The sequence below is a fragment of the Salvelinus sp. IW2-2015 genome, linkage group LG28, assembly GCF_002910315.2.
Source record: "Salvelinus sp. IW2-2015 linkage group LG28, ASM291031v2, whole genome shotgun sequence".
Lineage (NCBI taxonomy): Eukaryota > Metazoa > Chordata > Actinopteri > Salmoniformes > Salmonidae > Salvelinus > Salvelinus sp. IW2-2015.
The window spans coordinates 20,295,084-20,314,092 of record NC_036868.1 but is presented as its reverse complement, the minus strand read 5'-3'; the positions used below and the strand labels follow the sequence as shown (position 1 = coordinate 20,314,092).

The 19,009-nt window shown below is 42.1% G+C and overlaps 1 protein-coding gene across 4 annotated transcripts; it reads right to left on the bottom strand.

The window, feature by feature from the left end:
• Positions 1–5,038: 5,038 nt before the first annotated feature.
• si:dkey-177p2.6 (SERTA domain-containing protein) lies at positions 5,039–17,153 on the bottom strand. 4 transcript variants are annotated; one of them, XR_011474334.1, is made up of 3 exons: positions 16,542–17,153; positions 6,766–9,281; positions 5,039–6,443 (listed from the first exon to the last, which is right to left on the bottom strand). XR_011474334.1 is itself a non-coding variant. In XM_070435721.1 (3 exons), exons 2-3 carry the CDS (start codon positions 15,316–15,318, stop codon positions 8,606–8,608), a joined length of 702 nt encoding a protein of 233 aa, XP_070291822.1. In that variant the 5' UTR covers positions 15,319–15,426; positions 16,542–16,627; the 3' UTR covers positions 5,039–8,605. The 4 variants fall into 4 exon arrangements, 2 of the variants coding, with proteins under 2 accessions (XP_070291822.1, XP_070291821.1); XR_011474333.1 differs by having other exon boundaries at positions 5,039–6,900; positions 7,577–9,281; XM_070435721.1 differs by adding an exon at positions 15,293–15,426 and having other exon boundaries at positions 5,039–9,281; positions 16,542–16,627.
• Positions 17,154–19,009: the final 1,856 nt, after the last annotated feature.

Here is a 19,009-nt window from a genome sequence, read left to right as displayed (position 1 = left end):
TTGTCCTCATTGCCAAACGTCATAAAGACCTTCAACTTCAAAACTCCTTTGCTTGTTATACATTCATGTAACTAAGAAATGATCTGGAAATAAATTGAAAATGATTTATTGTTTTATGGTTTTGTTGAATAATTATGACTGGTTAGAGATATCTGAAGTATTACGGTAGAGGCGAAGGATATCATTGCTACTTAARGCAGATCCAAGTTCTGTTTTGAGATCCTCTAGCATAGGGTAGACCTGTATGTTTCTGACTGGAACTGTGACAACGGGCAGCCTCTCCCTGCTTGGCTCGATGGGATATGTTGTGATTTTGCCAAAACAGCCAGATATGTACACAGTCTTGTATCCCTTACCATTTTTTTAACTGACTATCATATTTGTTGATTAAATCTGACTTTATTAATATAACATGGAGCTCCTCCTCACCACTCTATTGATCCTATCTCCATTTCAAAGTAGTCAATTTTCTTTTTCTTTTGTGTTTGAAAAAAAACGTAAAGCTAATATTGGTGGTTTACCACCACATGCAGTGCTAGAGTCCTGATATTTTTRCATTGTAGCCACTAGATGGCGGTGATATAGCTTAAAGCCATTTACTAAACATAGGCAARGTAATTTGAAGAAAAAGACAATGCTCTGGTTATTGGTTGATTGCTCCCAACCCATTGGAATCCTCACCCAGTTGACCTGGCTGACGACACCTTTAGTCCCCACATAAAAAAAAGAAACGTCCCTTTTTCAGGACCCTGTCTTTCAAAGATAATTTGTAAAAATCCAAATAACTTCACAGATCTTCATTGTAAAGGGTTTAAACACTGTTTCCCATGCTTGTTCAATGAACCATAAACAATTAATGAACATTAAGACACTAACAGCTTACAGACAGTAGGCAATTAAGGACACAGTTATGAAAACTTAGGACACTAAAGAGGCCTTTCTACTGACTTAGAAAAACACCAAAAGAAAGATGCCCAGGATCCCTGCTCATCTGCGTGAATGTGCCTTAGGCATGCTGCAAGGAGGCATGAGGACTGCAGATGTGGCCAGGGTAATAAATTGAAATGTCCGTACTGTGAGACGCCTAAGACAACGCTACAGGGATACAGGACGGACAGCTGATTGTCTTCGCAGTGGCAGACCACGTGTAACAGCACCTGCACAGGATCGGTACATCCGAACATCACAACTGCGGGACAGGTACAGGATGGCAACAACAACTGCAAGAGTTACACCAGGAACGCACAATCCCTCCATCAGTGCTCAGACTGTCCGCAATAGGCTGAGAGAGGCTGGACTGAGGGCTTGCAGGCCTGTTGTAAGGCAGGTCCTCACCAGACATCACCGGCAACAACGTCGTCTATGGGCACAAACCCACCATCGCTGGACCAGACAGGACTGGCAAAAGTACTCTTCACTGACGAGTCGCGGTTTTGTCTCACCATGGGGTGATGGTCGGATTTGCGTTTATCGTCGAAGGAATGAGTGTTACACCGAGGCCTGTACTCTGGAGCGGGATCGATTTGGAGGTGGAGGGTCCGTCATGGTCTGGGGCGGTGTGTCACWGCATCATCGGACTGAGCTTGTCATTGCAGGCAATCTCAACGCTGTGCGTTACAGGGAAGACATCCRCCTCCCTCATGTAGTACCCTTCCTGCAGGCTCATCCTTACATGACACTCCAGCATGACAATGCCACCAGCCATACTGCTCGTTCTGTGCATGATTTCCTGCAAGACAGGAATGRCAGTGTTCTGCCATGGCCAGCGAAGAGCCCGGATCTCAATCCCATTGAGCACGTCTGGGATCGGAGGGTGAAGGCTAGGGCCATTCCCCCCAGAAATGTCCGGGAACTTGCAGGTGCCTTGGTGGAAGAGTGGGGTAACATCTCACAGCAAGAACTGGCAAATTTGGTGCAGTCCATGAGTAGGAGATGCACTGCAGTACTTAATGCAGCTGGTGGCCACACCAGATACTGACTGTTACTTTTGATTTTGACCCCCCCTCCCCCCATTTGTTCAGGGACACATTAATCCCTTTCTGTTAGTCACATGTCTGTGGAACTTGTTCAGTTTATGTCTCAGTTGTTGAATCTTGTTATGTTCATACAAATATTTACACATGTTTAGTTTGCTGAAAATAAATGCAGTTGACAGTGAGATGACGTTTCTTTTTTGCTGAGTTTAGTAGGTTAACATTATCACCTCTTCTAAGKATGCTCAATCAATGCAACAGGACACACCCTACCAACAAGTGACATCTGTCAGCCTGTCATCAAAAAGTTTTGGTTCCCTAAAACCTTCAAAGCCATTTTAATAACTTKAAATAAAAGCTGACATTTTGTACTTTTTCCTCATATTCATCATCTGATCTCATATGTAAACTACTGGAGTACAGAGCCAAAACACTGTGATTGCTTCACTGTGAGCACAGTATTGCTTATTTTACTTGAGCAGGGAAACATTTAGTAGAAATACCAAGCTGTAGTTGGAATACCTTAAGATGCATATATTTTCCTMGCGAAATAAGCTTTTTATTCTCTTTGTATTCTTTTTAATCTTGATGTGTTGTGTGGACTATGAGTAACCATTTTCAACATGGAATTCATCCTGTCTTTTGTAAAGCAGCACATGTGGGATATTTTTAGGTTTTGGAGTTGCACAGTGTGGAATGTTTTGTAATTCAAGCTCTGCATGTTTGCATTTTGTCCACTAGGTTGTGCTGTGGGGTTATATGTAATTGTCTGTGGTAGTAATGAAACACGAGTCACCATGATGATTCTCGGAGAGCCTTTAACAATTCCCCTAGTTCACAGTGAGTGTATGTTTCCTGATTTAATTAGGAAACCACATCAGTTTGTTTTTCCCTATGTTTTTATGTACTGGATGCTCATATTTGATCTAACATCCAGCCTGAACCATCACAGTGTATAGACTCCTCTATGAAATTGGTAACTACGGGTATGCTTTGTGGGTGCTTTTGAAATGAACGGCACGTGGGTGCAATAGCATTGGCAAAGAACAGAACAGAATATTCCCCTCATCCTCAGGATGCGTTTGCATTTTCCAGGTGGCTAACAGCACCACATACCATCACACCACATGACTTTACATTAATAATGTGTGTGTTATGTGTTGTGTATGCAAGAGATTGAATGTTGAGTGCAATTATGCTCTATGCTACCTTGGACTTCCCTACACAGTTTATTTGCTGAGGTATAGGGTTCTACCAAGAACTCTTTTGATCTGAAGAAACCTTTTTGGGAGACCAAAGTTCTTTGTCGTTTTTTTATATAAGGCTTGTACATAGAACCTATTTGAATATTCCTTTTTATTGTCATTTCCTTTCTTTTAAATAGTGCCTGAGCATTAGTGTTTACCTCAGTGTTTAAACTTTAACAGGAGTTTGAGTGATCTGATAAGTTTAAAAAGATAGGTGTGAGAATGTTTRAAATTTCCCCTATATTGGAATATTTGTTCTGTATCTATCTGGCATTCCCTTAATTAATAATTGTACATTTACCATACTGACATTTGATATCTTTGCWAATATTTATTCATTTCAAATTAGTATTTTCTGTGATATCATTGAGCAGAGTACAATAGAAAGGAGTCTGAGGCTGCCTTTAAACAGGCAGACCACAAAAGATATCTGAACTCATGAGGGGCTGCGGTGGCTCTGCTTACCCACACATGCAGTCAGAACCAGCCCTAGCCTTTTGGGGGCCCTAAGCGAAATTGTGTTACGTTCATAAACGTTTTTAGGAAAAACCCTCCTCCGTAGAAGTTCTAGGTTCAACCTTCTGCAAAGGGTTCTTCAGAGAACCTAAAATGGTTCCCTTATGGAGTCACTCAGAGGAACTTGATTCATGTTAACCTGTGGTAATTCCACATGGACAAACTTGTTTAGTGACTTACTGGGTCTTGATGAAAACAGAGGGCACAGGTATTATATTTTGTCTGTATTTTTGCAGTGTGCCAAGTCCTTTGCCAAACTCACAATATGCAACTTCAAATTTTCACACCAAAATCTGGATTAGCCAGCAGGGGTTCATACCTATATCTCCCCATTTTTGGGAGAGTGCAATATGATGCACCAGAATTTGAAAGGAAATCTGAATCTGTAAGAAAATGCTGCATTTGCAAATGCTGACTACAAACAGGGAACTTCCTCAGTGGCACCCRAGGGTGTACACAGTCTGAGGGGAGGCTTAATCCAGATGCAGTTTTCCCCCTTAACCGTCAGCCATGGTTACTACCTCTGAGGGTTTCCTCTGCACAGGGTGAGAGAGCCACCATAGAAATGTGTTCAAGTCATTTTGATGCCTTTCCTGTCCATCAGCATATTCAACAGAATCTGCAATGTAGGATAGGCTTTCATACTTAATTTAGGGGAAACTGATTAAGGTTGTGTGGTGGGTCTTACATATCAAGAGATAAGATGCAGATATATTTTTATTTAACTAGGCAAGTCAATTAATAACAAATTCTTATTTACAAAGACTGCCAAACCCTAACGATGCTGAGCCAATTGTGCACAGCCCTATGGAACTCCCAATCACGGCCAGTTGCGATACAGCCTGGAATCGAACCAGGGTCTGTAGTGACACCTCTAGCACTGAGATGCAGTGTCTTAGCTGCGCCACTCTGGAGCCCCAGATGGATCAGCATCATGAAAAAGGAACTAGACCTTTGGCATCCTCGCAAATATTGGCTTTATATCTGCCAAGATGCTTTACAACCATTACAATACTCTCTCCCTATGATGAATTCCCTTCTTTTCTCAGTGCTTGTCTGATGAGGAWAACACTACTCCTGGTTTCATATTTGATTTAGATCTGACCACAAGGGGGCAGGCAGTRAGTCACTGACAAGTCTTGTTTTTCCCCTGCTGTTCTGGCTGGCCTAATGATGCCAGGAAACTCCTGTTCCATTATCTTTTGTATTTTTCCTGATAAAAAAAAGCTGATCATAACACAAGTGATAAGAGCCAACTATTGCACTGCACTGATATGGACAAAAATGAAGAAATCCAAGACATTCCTCTTTTGCATTTTATTCACTTACTGAATTGCTATAGTATTGCATAGAGTATAAAAACAAATGTTAGACATTTCTACTAAATATAGATCACCAACAAAACACTCATATTGCACTTGGGACAAAAGTGATAATCCCGAAGCATTCTGGTTTTCAGTAGAATGTTTTTGAAAATAACTTGACTCCAGAAGGGTCACTCACACAGGTGGTAAAAACCCCAAAGATGGACTCCACCTCGTCCATTCTGTAATGCTCCAACTCTAGTAAGACCATTCCAAGTGAAGTGTTTGTCGACCTCTCAGTATTAAAAAGTCCTTTCTAACAAATAGATCTTTGTGACATTGTTCTTTATCAAGAGAACTACATCAGTATTAGTTCACATTGGTTTGTCAACACCCTACAGAGTGCAACTCCTTGCAAACTGCAGAGAAGACATGAAAAAAGTAAATGGAACACTTAGGCTACTTAAAGATGTGCTATAACAGATCTTTATTTACTCCTTTCCACACTTCATTTTAAGCATTCAGACCGTTGGTGAAGGAGTCTGCCGAGTGAAAGTGGGATTGCAGTCCTTTCACGTTTGGTAAAAATCTCCAAAACATCTAAGAACCAGAGGGCTAGTGAGTTACATAACTGGCCAGAATATTAGACAGGCCATCACGTTAGCCTATTCCATTGCTCAATCCAGGGATATTGATTGGTTATACAAACGTACATGTACCACTTGTACTGCCAATTTCATATTTTGGTTAAACTTCGCAAAGTGTCTGCAGGCTGAAAACAGTGTGAAAAGCTGCCAGTTTTACAACTGCCTGATCCATAGTAATCTTCATCTAGACTTTGTTAGAATCCCATCGTAGACACGAAAGGTAGGCCCAGTTACATCTAAAATATCAATCTCTTCATGATCCGCAACAAATATTTACAGACATGTTTTCACAATATTACCTCTTCGATGAAAATAAAATGGGTCCTGAACTCTGCTACAAAACCCCCAGACCAGTTACTTAAATAAATMCAATATATTATGTCAATGCGGTCATCAAAATAAACAATCACACAGGAAAAAGTATAAATACAAATATGTACAAGAAAAAAAGCTTACAAAGCTTAGAAATTCTCAACTCATTTGATGCACAGCTCTCAGCAGTGAGGGCCCACTGAAGAATGCAGATGGTGTGATAAATAAGCCTCCTTGGTTTTATTGTACCATGTGTTATGATGTTCAGGGTAGGCCGAGTCCGTCCTTAGGGTGGGGTCTGTGTGCAGTCGTGCTGGGGTTTTGGAAGGACGGGAGGGGTCTGTGTGTCAACGGCAGAGCAGCAACACCAGGGACTTGTTTACTTTGAGAGCTTCACCACAGAGTCCGGGAGCCTGTGTCCCAATCTCTCATCTAAAAATCAGCCTATTTCAGAATATGTGGATCAATGCAGACACAAGATAATTCCGTTTTAGTCATATGATTCATGATAAATTGTGGATACACGGTGTTGAACTAACAGACAACAGAAGTTGTCAAATTGTGCAAACCCTTGGTTATAAACAGTGAAAAGAGCCAAGGAAGAGGACACATACCACAGTGAGAAAAGGAACTGCATCTAGCTGCTTACATTTGTTATTCACTTTCATACAGGCTGACAAAACCCCTCCCTCAGCATTCTTATTGGCTGACAGAAGAAGAGGGCCCCTTTTGGGGGACAGAGCTTGGCATACAGACACACACATACCAGCTGTTGTGAAACTGTGTAGCCTTTTCCACAAGCAAGGGTCTCCACATGATGAGCTACTGCCCCTCCCCCTCCAGTCTCAGGGGAAAACAGCCTGCAAGCAATGCAGGACAGTCCCTCAGCACAGGTATGACCCTTAGACAGAAGGAGCTAAAAGTTAGTGGGGATGTCCCATCAGCGCCTTAAGAGTTATGGCATCCTGTAACTTTTGGAATGGCTCTAGCTGGCATCCCTTTTGTTACGCAACTCCTTTCATCACTACCTACACATGTAGGATCGTAATTTGCGACAGCAGCAAAATAATCCTGCGTCAACAAGAAATGTGAATTATAATTCATGGACATTTTTGTAGGGGTTGATACTTAAGGGAAAATCAAGTCTGAAATTCCAAAGTGGAAATTAAACTTCAGAAGCCTTTTTAAGCCCCAAATACAATTTGCAGGAAAGTTATCCTGAAACAGAGAGATCAAATTAAGATCCTACATCAGTATCCATGACTTGCATTTTCTTGGGAGTAGAGTCCAACCCTGCAGTCTGTTGTAAGAGAAAAGGCGATTCCAAGAGAACAAAATGTTGGATGAGGATTCTACCGGATGGCTGACGGTTTCACTCAACATTAGGACACCGTAGTCTTGACCATAGCACGAGGCACCGACATCCAAGGTCTTCTTTTTTGCAGTGTCAGTCTTTGGCGAGGGTGTGAAGGGTTTGTGTGAAGGGTTAAAAGCAGATGTGCCCACACCTGGCAGAATGGCTTCTTTTCAGGACTGAGTATCACATCAAAAATAAATTACTTAGAGAAATAACTCACAGGTTGTCACCTTTTCATAGGCTAGTGTCCATGTTCGGGTCCACAGTGGGCAGTTCCACCATCACCAGTCTTCATCCTCCGTTATAGGCACTATGTTCTTTAGAGGGATACGACGGCATCTGCATTTTTCTTTCTTACAACCGTTAGTGGAGAAAAAAGATACATAGCACTCAAATTGTACAGTTCTTCAATGAGACAAACCACTAAATGCTGAAATGCATGCATTTTCTATTCTAGAGTCTAACAAAAACACACAGATCATTCCAAGTAATCAACGCAATATCCTCAAGATTCTCAAAACAAATATTCATCAAAATCTAGTGCTGATTATTTTGTTGTCCGCTACCATCTGATTAAAATGACCAAAATGGATGGACAAGGCATCAGTGTAACATGGAATTATCGGCTATGTTTTGTGATTCATATCGGCAGGAAGGCATTCTTTCTGGTGTTAAAAATCTGCATTATTGACAATCACCAGTTTTCTATGTTAAAGGAACAAGACCAATCGAAATACAAAATTAGTGAAGCGGCGAGTTCATGAATCTCTTTGAATAGTGAGACAGAGCTCTTAGTTTGAGAGAGAGGTAGTGAGTATTGAATAAGTCCTATCTCATATTAATTCTTGATAAATTATTGTAATGCTCCAGAAATACTTAATGGAATCCACCCCCAATGTTCTTTTCATCACCTTGTTCCACAGGTTGTCATTCCTCCCCCCGCYAAGAATGCACTGGTGAATAACAATCCAGTATAAATATGTCTCAATGGTAATACTTGTGTTTCTTGCTTTAAGTCCCTGCATATTAATTTCATCTTGCTATAGGAAAAAAGATGGCCTCAGCGGGCCACCAAAAATGTGCATTATCATACAGTAGAAGTGTATCAGGCAGGTATCCATCAGTCTTTTTGTATAAATATAACAAGTTCTTTGTATGAAAATAGAGACATTAAAAAAATCAAGTCATTCTTCCCACCCCCAGCTCATAAAATGCTGGGCAGTTGTGACTACGACGTGGCGCCAATCAGTCAAGAGCGCACCAGGATCTCCATGATGTGGTCGAGGTCGTTGAGACACATCTGCAGAGTGCTGCTGGAGGTGGTGCAGGTGGAGAATGCCTTGAGGTTATAGTCATTCCCCAAGGAGGCTCCGCTGCTCCCTCTGGGAGGCGGGCAGGCCAGAACAGAGAKGTCTGACGGGTCGTACATAGATGTATCAATGTCCTCAAAAATGTCATCCAGCTGCAGGTCCGTCAAGTAGCTGGTGGAGTTGGTTATTTCAAAGGATCCAAACATCAGATCCGGCGACTTGCCGCCGTCCTCCGACCCCGGTCCCTTGGGGAGCTCTGTGCAGGTTGACTGTGCGTCGTCACACAGCAGTGAGGATGAGAGCGCGGCCACTGGGGTGGAGGGASGGTCCGAGGGCACGGGCGGCAAATCCGGGGAGTGGCGCGGTGTGGCGGGGGCTGGAGGGGAGGACTCAGGATGCGGGCCTCCCTCCTGCCTCATCTCCCGTTGAATCTGGCGCAGAGTGTTAGCCAGCAACACCGAGCGGTGCAGGCTGGGTTCAGCTCGGCGCTGGCAACTCTGGAGTTTATCCAGGCACAGGTCCAGCACCAGCTGCCTCTGCTGGGGGTAGGGCAGGTCCAGCATCTGATCCTCACAGTCACTAAGCTTACGTTTCACCCCACGGCCCACCATGTACCTGTAGAGGGAAAAGGAATAAAGGATGTTAGACCAGAGGTGAGGAAGCGCTCCCTTTTTCCTGCTTCAGGAACAATTAAACTAAGCAGAACAGACCCAGCTGCTAATGCAATGATGCCTACGGGAGAGCCACCTCTTAWGCAGACTGGAATTGTGACAATTTTTTCCCCAATGGTCTTTGGCTTGAGTGGGACATCTTTATTTATCCACCATCTTTGGTTACAGTCTAGTCCACTGAGGTAAAACAATAACTAACGAAATTACAGTTAATGAAAATGTACACTTAATCCAGTATGAACTAAAATMTAAAAAAGAAATCAAATTCTACAGTACAACAGCATGTCAAATGTAAAACTAACAATGACTCAATAATCCATGCCGTCTGGGAATGCTATAAWGTCCAAAAGTTAAGGGCGGAGTTATAAAGTTGTCTGTCAGAACTATTACAATGTCAAAGAACTTTTAATCCGTCTGTCTGCATATTTCAAGAAAWAGCATGAGGGTGCAGTGAGATACCCGATGGGTTTGACAATACTTCTCTTAAATCAACTTTGGAAAAAACATACTTAAAACTGGAAAATCAAACCAATCCTCAATTTTTGATAACGGAAAGGTCCAAATGCTTTATCTAAAATGTTCAAAGTGTGCGGGTGATGGAAACAAAATGGTGCAATTTGAGGCCATGTGGCAGAGAGTGATGCAGGCGCTGGAGATGGGATTGTGCGCATGTGGGTCTGAACAGATGTGATGTCGTTGATGTTTGTGTGTGTTTTGTAGTGTTTGAATATATTATTTCTCATACAACAAAAAGAACTGGAGACTGCGACCATTGTTTTCAATTTGATCTACTCARGTTAGCATATGCCGATTCTATATCTGAAAGTAATCAGACCCCTTGACTTCCACTTTGTTACGTACTGCCTTATTCTAAAATTGATTAAATAGTGCTTCCCCCCTCAATCTACACACAATACCCTATATTGACAAAGTAAWAACAGGTTTTTAGAAATGTTTACAAATGTATAAAAATAAAATAAACTGAAATATAACATTTACATAAGTATTCAGACCTTTTACTCAATACTTTGTTGAACCTTTGGCAGCGATTACAGCCTCGATTCTTCTTGGGTATAATGCTACAAGCTTGGCACACATGTATTATTCTCCATGGACTTGTGTCCCAGAACTTTTTTTAAATTTGTGCTACAGGATGCAAATTTCTGCTTGAAAAAGCTAGCCTTAGCTTTCCTAACTGTCATCATTGTGTGTAGATAARTTAATATATTTTAGAATAAGGCTGTAACGGAACCAAATGTGGAAAAGGGGGTCTGAATACTTTACGAATGCACTGTATATTTGCTGAAACACTGTCCATCCCACAGGGAAGAGGGAAAAACCCTGTTGGCTGTCAGTGGTTGCTGCAGCATGAACGGGAGAGCTGTGGCGCTAGTTAGCACTGCACGTAGGTCACATGGCCCGCTCGTCTCAGGGGGAATGAGGCAGTGTTTGGAGTACGGTACTAGACTTGCTAGTCACCATGGCGATCCATATCCATCTATCCTGCCTGAGTGTCAGCCCAAGAGCATGTCTGAGGACGGAGCACTGGCTGACTGAGCGGTCCAGATCACATCTCCTTTCACTCTCTATTTGCACAATGAGCAGAATCACCACACACATTCATAGGTTGGGTAAATGGCAGAAGTAAAACACTGGATCAACCTTTTGATTTGCCGTATCTCATACGGTCTGTGTACACTGTATAATAATTACATGAGCTATTACAGGAGCTACCTCTGCAGTGATTCCTTGATCACAGCATGCAGCCAATATGATGAGCTCTCCCTGTTCCTGGAGCACCGCCTCTCTTCCAATCAGTGTGTGGTGTTTGCGCTGAGGGGGCGTCGACAGGAAGCCGGGCTGTAGCAGCCTACTCCGTGCTGTAGGCGGTTCTGCATTCACAACTGATCCATCACTTGGATGTCTGGTTGCATGCAGCCTCCGCAGGTCCCAGTGCACACTGGTCTCCTCTACAGCAGAGGCAGCAGCAATGGGAATGAATGACTGAGGATAGTGTGGCAAGGAATGCCATTGCACAACATAAGTATGCTCTTTTTAATAAAGTAAAGTTATAGTGAACACAAAAGATGAGTAACAAATGAATAGCTGGTATTCAAATACATTTTATGTACTGCCGTCTTCTAATCTAAACGTATAATTTTCCACCTTCAGGGTGCTGTACTGTGCAGTGTTGCTTCAACGTTTGTGTGTGGAGGCAGTGGTCCAATTACACGTCTGAGGCCAGTGGTTACATAACTGCATACGCCACCACAAAGAGCAGTGCTCCTTACAAACCTGCCCTATATGCTAGGTGTTCACAAAACCGTCATAGGCTGAAGAATGGATTATAGCTCTGTGCTTTTGAGGTATCTGAAAGACATAGGTTACACTGCAAACATTGGCTGGTGAAACTGAAGTCTGCAGCCTGTGTCTGGCAGCAAAAAAAGTATATAAATGGAATGAGTCCATCAAATCCTATCAATGATGTCTCTGCAAAAATCACAGGATGTAATTAATTGGCCAGTGAAAACAAGAGTGAGAAAGGCAGCATCCCAGTATGGATTACACCCAAGCTCCTGGGTGATAAATGCGATGTTAACTGGATCGCTAACTTGTTCCAACACATGAAATCAAATTTGAAAAGCAAACTTATTCCATTAAAAGTCCRTAGCACAACATGTTTGTAATGTAGATTTTCATTTGCAGATTAAAACCTGTAGCTTAGACTATGAGCAGAGCAATAGCTAGCTGTGCCTCTCATATGTAAGCAGTTGAGGCAATGAGCTATTCTTTATACAGGGCCTCTGTATAAAGCCAGTTTCACCACAGCCTACTTACCATGGCAACAGTACCGGATGAGAGGCCAGAGCTAGAGACCGAGACTAGACCGGATTGTGCACAAATGATGCATAGGCCTAGATTCAGAGAGGACTGTTGAAGCAGAGATATTGGCAGTGCAGCATCAGGGAATTTCAAGTAAACCCTTCACAGTTCAGCGGTGTGAAAATATAACGGGACAAAGGATATCCTCTAAACCATGCGTACACTCATTGCACGGAGGGACGACTGTCTGCAGGTTTACGCCTCCCTTGTACTTTATTGATGAATCAGTAAGGAACTCCCCTCACCTGGTTGTCTAAGTCCTAATTGAAAGGAAAAACTAAAAACCATGGAATGAGTTTGACACCCCTACTCTGAGTCCTTCATTTTATTCCATTGCAGACTTTGGCCAAATGCTTCTTTCAGATTATTTTTGCTCCTGTGCTGACTGTTCTGGATATTGTTAACCTAACGTAGCAGGCATAAAAACCTGAAACTACACTGGAAAAAAAATAACACAACATGGAACAATTTCAATGATTTTACAGTTCATACAAGGAAATTGGTTAATTGAAATAAATTCTTTAGGTCCTAATCTATGGATTTCACATGACTGGGAATACAGATATCTGTTGGTCACAGATACAGTACCTTAAAGCGGCATGGATCAGAAAACTAGTCAGTATCTGACGTGACCACCGTTTGCCTCATGCAGCACGACATTTCCTTCGCATAGAGTTGATCAGGCAGTTAGTTGATTGTGGCCTGTGGAATGTTGTTCCACTCCTCTTCAATGGCTGTAAGAAGTTGCTGGATATTGGCGGGAACTGGAACACTTGTCGTACACGTCGATCCAGAGCACCCCAAACATGCTCAATGGGTGACATGTCTGTAAGTATGCAGGTCATGGAAGAACTGACATTTTCAGCTTCCAGGAATTGTGTACAAATCCTTGCGACAGGCCCGTGCATTATCACACTGAAATATGAGGGGATGGTGGCGGATTAATGGCACGACAATGGGCCTCAAGGTCTTGTCACGGTATCTGTGCACTCAAATTGACATTGATAAAACACAAATTGTTCATCATCCGTAGCTTATGCATGCCCATACCATAACRCCACCACGGGGCACTCTTCACAATGCTGATATCAGCAAACCGCTCGACCACACGTTGTGTGGTTGTGAAACCGGTTGGACATACTGCCAAATTATCTAAAACATTGGAGGCGGCTTATGATAGAGAAATTAAAATTTGATTCTCTGGCAACAATTCCGATGGACATTCCTGCAGTCAGCATGTCAATTGCACGCTTGGCAAAGCAGAAATGCTCACTAACAGGGAAGAAAACAAATTTGTGCACAATTTGAGAGAAATAAGCTTTTTGTACACATGAAAAACTTATGGATTATTTTATTTCAGCTCATGAAACATAGGACCAACACCTTACATGTTGCGTTTATACTTTTGTTCAGTGTAGATCCCCTACATACTGTTATTGACAAGAAAATAAAAACGTCTGGGGAGGTTCTKTTCTGCACGGTTCAACCAATCCAGTAATAGTGGAGGAGGAGTTAAGATGCAGTTTCGCCATGTTTAACATCCGAAAGAGGAAGTCGCATCACAGGCTCTTTCCATTTCCCCTGAAAATCGGATGTTCCGGTTGTTGGGGACTCGGCAGAAACTAGGACCTTGTAGACCAGCGTTTCCCCCAAACTCTGTCCTGGGGACCCCAAGGGGTGCATGTTTTGGTTGTTGCCCTAGCAGCACACAGTTTATTCAAGTTATCAAAGCTTGATGATTAGTTGAGTCAGCTGTGAAGTACCAGTTCAAAAACCAAAACAAGCACCCCCTGGGGTCCCCAGGATGAGAATTGGAAACCCTGTTGTAGACCCTGGCTGTTGAAGAAAAGATTCGAAAGATTCAGTGTGGACAGGTAAACTATCGACTAAATCTAGTAAATCAAATCCAATTTTATTGGTCTCGTATTTTTCAGTTATCGCGGGTGAAGAGAAACGCTTAAGTTCCTAGCTCCAGTAATACCTAACACGTAAATCCCAAAAAGAAACAAATTAACAAACAGAAATATTACAACAAGCAATGTCAGAGTCCAGAATATAAATGTATATAATGGTGTGTATAGACATTATGGACAGTATATGAATAGAAAAGGTGTGTATAGCAGTAGTTAGATGAGCCATGACTAGAATACAGTATATACATATATGAAGTGAGTAAAACACAGTATGTAAACATTATTAAAGTGACCAGTGTTCAATGACTATGTACATAGATAGGGAAGCAGTCTAAGGTTGAGTACCGGGTGGTAGTCGGCTAGTAACAGTGACTAAAGATTTGATACGTTTTTGCCAGGGAGTTGATACACTACTGACAGTTCAACTCTCCTTAAATACTTTGTTTTTCATTTAGGTAAATTTGTGAAATGCGMGGGAGACGAGTAGGGGCTGTAGAGGCCGGAATGCTACCCAGGCATGGGAATCATGTGCCATGGGCACGACTGTCCCAAGCTTTATGGTACTTTCACACAAGAAAAAATGTGGAGTAGGAAAACCCAGCCATGTGAGCCAACTCAATAGTTTTCAATAAGATAATAAATTGGAGGACATAAGATTGAGTTAAAATATGGAATATCCGTCAGAAAATGTGGAATGGTTGTAACCTGACGCAACAACGGACCAGTCAGCCAATTGTAAACGGAGAACAGCGTCTCTTGCCTCTTTTCTGCCCACTCTATGGACTTCCCTGCGTCGGTGGCACATGAGTGAAGTCACGATTCTACACACTCACTCCCCCTCTCTCAGCCCTGGAGGCAACAGATATGGCCAGAGAGAGCGAGGAGGGGTAGGCTGTGGGCCAAAGTGGGAGGAGAAAGAATAGAAACGAGGAAGTGCAGTGGGGATAATGGCCTGGGAGTGGAAGGGAAGAGGAGGCGGAGACAATCATTGATAAGCAGAGTAGGATCAGAGTAATGAACAGTTAAGCGGACAGACCGCTCCGGCGGAAGTCTTTATATGGACAGATTTGTCACTGGGTGGCGGAACCACCCTGACAAAATGAGTCARGTTCATTAGGTAACAGATTAGTCACTCTTCCAGACACGGAGAAGTCCTCACCTACTGATTTCATTGGGGTTGAGCATGTAGATCCAGTCGAGGGGGAACTAACACTGCAACATCCTACCTACATTCTGAAGTGTCCGAGGAAATCACACACGTGAGGCATTACCACTCTCCTCCTAGTAAATAACCTGGAGAAGATGTAACAAATAGTATTGTCAAAAGTCGTTGATAATTGCTTGGTTTTACACATCATTAAGGACACTCATGGCACATGAAGATGCTCACAGATTCTGAGTGTCGTAATAGAGCAAAAACAAAATCCATTAATTGTATAGCCTCATTTCAGAAAGGCCACTTCACTAGTACAGCATGAGACCTCATATTACTGACATGCATGTGTGCACAAGTCATGTGTGAACAACTGTAGAGGCTTTTCTGCATAATGCTGCATCTTCGCTAAATAAGATATATTCTGTCCGGCTACTGTCACACCTCTTGCTTCAAGTCAGACACAACATAGTGTAGGGCAGAAACCTAATTAACATTCCGCCAAATCAAATTGGATGGTTAATAAAACATATTGGCTACGATTATCTGCAAGTGTCAGACATGATGCACCAGCAGGCAGAAGTGCAAAACCATTATGTTGAAGTGGCTCGTGCTAGCTAGATAACTCCACATCTCAGATGTGTCGGCCAACGTTGCTTGCTGGCGCTACCCCAGTTAACTAGCTAGCCAAGTTGATCCCACATTACACAGCAGCGCACACGAACTCCGTGAACTAACGTTAACGTTAGTTGTGAAAACGCAACAATCGCCTTGTCCCCGTTACATAATGGCAAATACATTAAGAACCGATTAACATAACTAGGAAGTCGCTCAACTTATAGTAACAGAGGCTAGCAATTATGCTGCCAGTTATCGATTCAAACAATAATGTTCGTTTTGGTTACCGATACAGCTCGCGCTAACGTTAGTTACCTATGGTCGACAAAAATGTGGTTAGCTAGCTACTGTTWGTGAATTTAGCTAGTCGACTAATGTTTCAGGTATATATACGATATTTACTTGGCATGTCTAAATCATATATTTAAAGTTGTGTCTTATTGTGGAGGAAAATGAGAGGAAGTACACAGTAGCAGGATAACTTGGCTAAAGACAAGTGGCTAGCTAGCAATGCTAACGTTAGCTAGGTTAGTAATGAAGTTTGTGGCAGAGTTAAACTGAGTTTATTTTTTTTACGAACATCAACAAACGGTGTACTAAACCAAGTCAATTATATTGATTGGATAAAGTATATTACCTTGACGAAGGGATGGCATTTCCATGTTGTTCAGGTCCTTTCACGGCACACTCCACATCCAAACGACACATTMTTGAGGCAGTTCGAATTCTGCTTTTTCTTCTCACCGACGTCTCGTAGGATAAAATATCACGTTGGCCCATATCATGTTGTGTTGTACTAACTATCTAGTTCAATTTCTCGCCACAGCAAAGTAGGAAAACTGAGACAGGCTGCTAAGATCTAAAATACATCTAGCTAGCAATAAATATACTGTTAGCTATGCTAACAGGCCGTYTTATAAAATCCTCTGACTTTGAAAGTCGAAATATGCTTGCCAAAAGTATAGCCATTCCTGGACAAACTCCTCTATTGCAGGCATCGAACTAGCTATTAGCTAACTGAAGAACTACCGTTCAAAACTTTGGCTACAACATTGTAGAACCTACCCGAAAGAGGCTCAGCTGATTGACGGTCGTCAGGTGGGAGAACCTTGATTGGTCGAATGAAATTTCAGGCCCGCCTAGTAACTACGTCTGATTGGCAGAGTACACTTCCCCCCACGCCTGCCTTCTCGTTCTAATTAGCCGCCTTGCGCTTGCATACTGGAAACGTGACCGAACGAAAGTACTGTACTAGCTAAAGACGATTCAAATGGCATTTACGTTTTTGGCACAAAATAGAACGATGAGCAAGATTGAGGAAAAATGTGTAATGTATTTGCCAAGCTAAGGTTGAATCATTTTCACTTTTCCAGAATAAAGTATCCTGCAGCCTAGCCAGGTGCAATCCACAAGAAATAAATGCTCACATAACCAGTAGTGGCCAGGGAAAAGGTGCGGGGATGGGTAATGGAGTACATTGTGTAAAGCGTTGTTCAGCATCAAACCAGACCTACGGTGTCCTCCAATAATATTGTCACCCTTGGTAAATATGAGCAAAACGGGCTGTGTAAAACATTTGTTGTTTATCCTCTTGGTCTTTCATTCAAAATATTCACAAAAATCTAATCTTTAATTTAAGTAAAATMATTGGAAAAATACATGTGAAATAAATATTTCTCCGAAACGTGTGCCACAATTATTGGCACCCCCATAAATTATTATYAGTAAAATCTAACTGAAGTATATTCCCATTCACATTGTGTTTTTAAGTTCACCTGAGTGATTAGCGGTAACCAATGATTTCCTGTTTCACTGGGGTATAAATATGAGGTGACACACAGGCCAAGTTCCCAAAGTAATCCATCACTATGAATACAGAAATTATGTTTGACAAAAGGTTGCTGAGCTGCGCAAATCAGGAAATGGCTATAAGAAAATAGCTCAATGGTTGAAAATGCACATTTCCACTATCAGGACAATAATTAAGAAGTTTAAAGCAACTGGAGATGTTAACAACTGTCCRGGAAGAGGACGTGTGTCTATATTGACCCCACGCACAGTGAGGAGGATGGTTCGAGTGGCCAAAACATCTCCAAGGATCACAACTGGAGAATTGCAGATGTTAGTTGGGTCTTGGGGTCAGAAAGTCTCCAAAACTACGATCAGATGCCACCTACATAACCACAAGTTGTTTGGAAGGGTTGCCATAAAAAACCTTTGCTGTCATCAAACTCAAGCTCCTACAGTTTGCCAAACGTTACTGGAATTTAATGGGACCGGGTTCTATGGTCAGATMAGACCAAAATAGAGCTTTTTGGAAACAAACATCAGAGGTGGGTTTGACGTAGACAGAAAGATAGCCATGCAGAAAAGTCCCTCAACCCAACTGTGAAATATGGTGGTGGATATTTGAAGTTGTGGCTGTGTTTTTCTTCCAAAGGCCCTGGACAACTTTTTAGGATACATGGTATCATGGACTCCATCAAGTACCAGCAGATATTAAATCAAAACCTGACTCCCTCAGCTAGGAAGCTTAAACTGGGCCGTGGTAGGATCTTCCAACAGGACAATGATCCAAACACACTCCAAAATCAACACAAAAATGGTTCCCTGACCACAATATCAAGGTTTTGCCATTACCATCCCAGTCCCCTGACCTAAACCCCATAGAAAATCTGTGGGATGAACTGAAGAGGAGAGTCCACAAGTGTGGACTTCAGAATCTGAAGGATCTGTAGAGATTCTGTATGAAGGAATGGTCTCAGATCCCTTGKCATGTGTTCTCCAACCTCATTACGCATTATAGGAGAAGACTCCGACCTGTTATCTTGGCAAAGGAGGTTGCAAAGGGGTGCCAATAATTGTGGCACACATATGAGAATAATATTTGTTTTATGATAAGAATACATTTTTTCCTTTCAATTATTTTACTTTAATTGAAGGTTAGATTTTTGTGAATATTTTGAATGAACGACCAAGAGGATAAACAATATWTTTTTTTTCCACAGCCTGTTTTGCTCATATTTACCAAGGGTGCCAATATTAGTGGAGGGCATTGTAGGTACAAACAAAAATATAGCCAACCTATGTCAAGGAGAAAGAAGA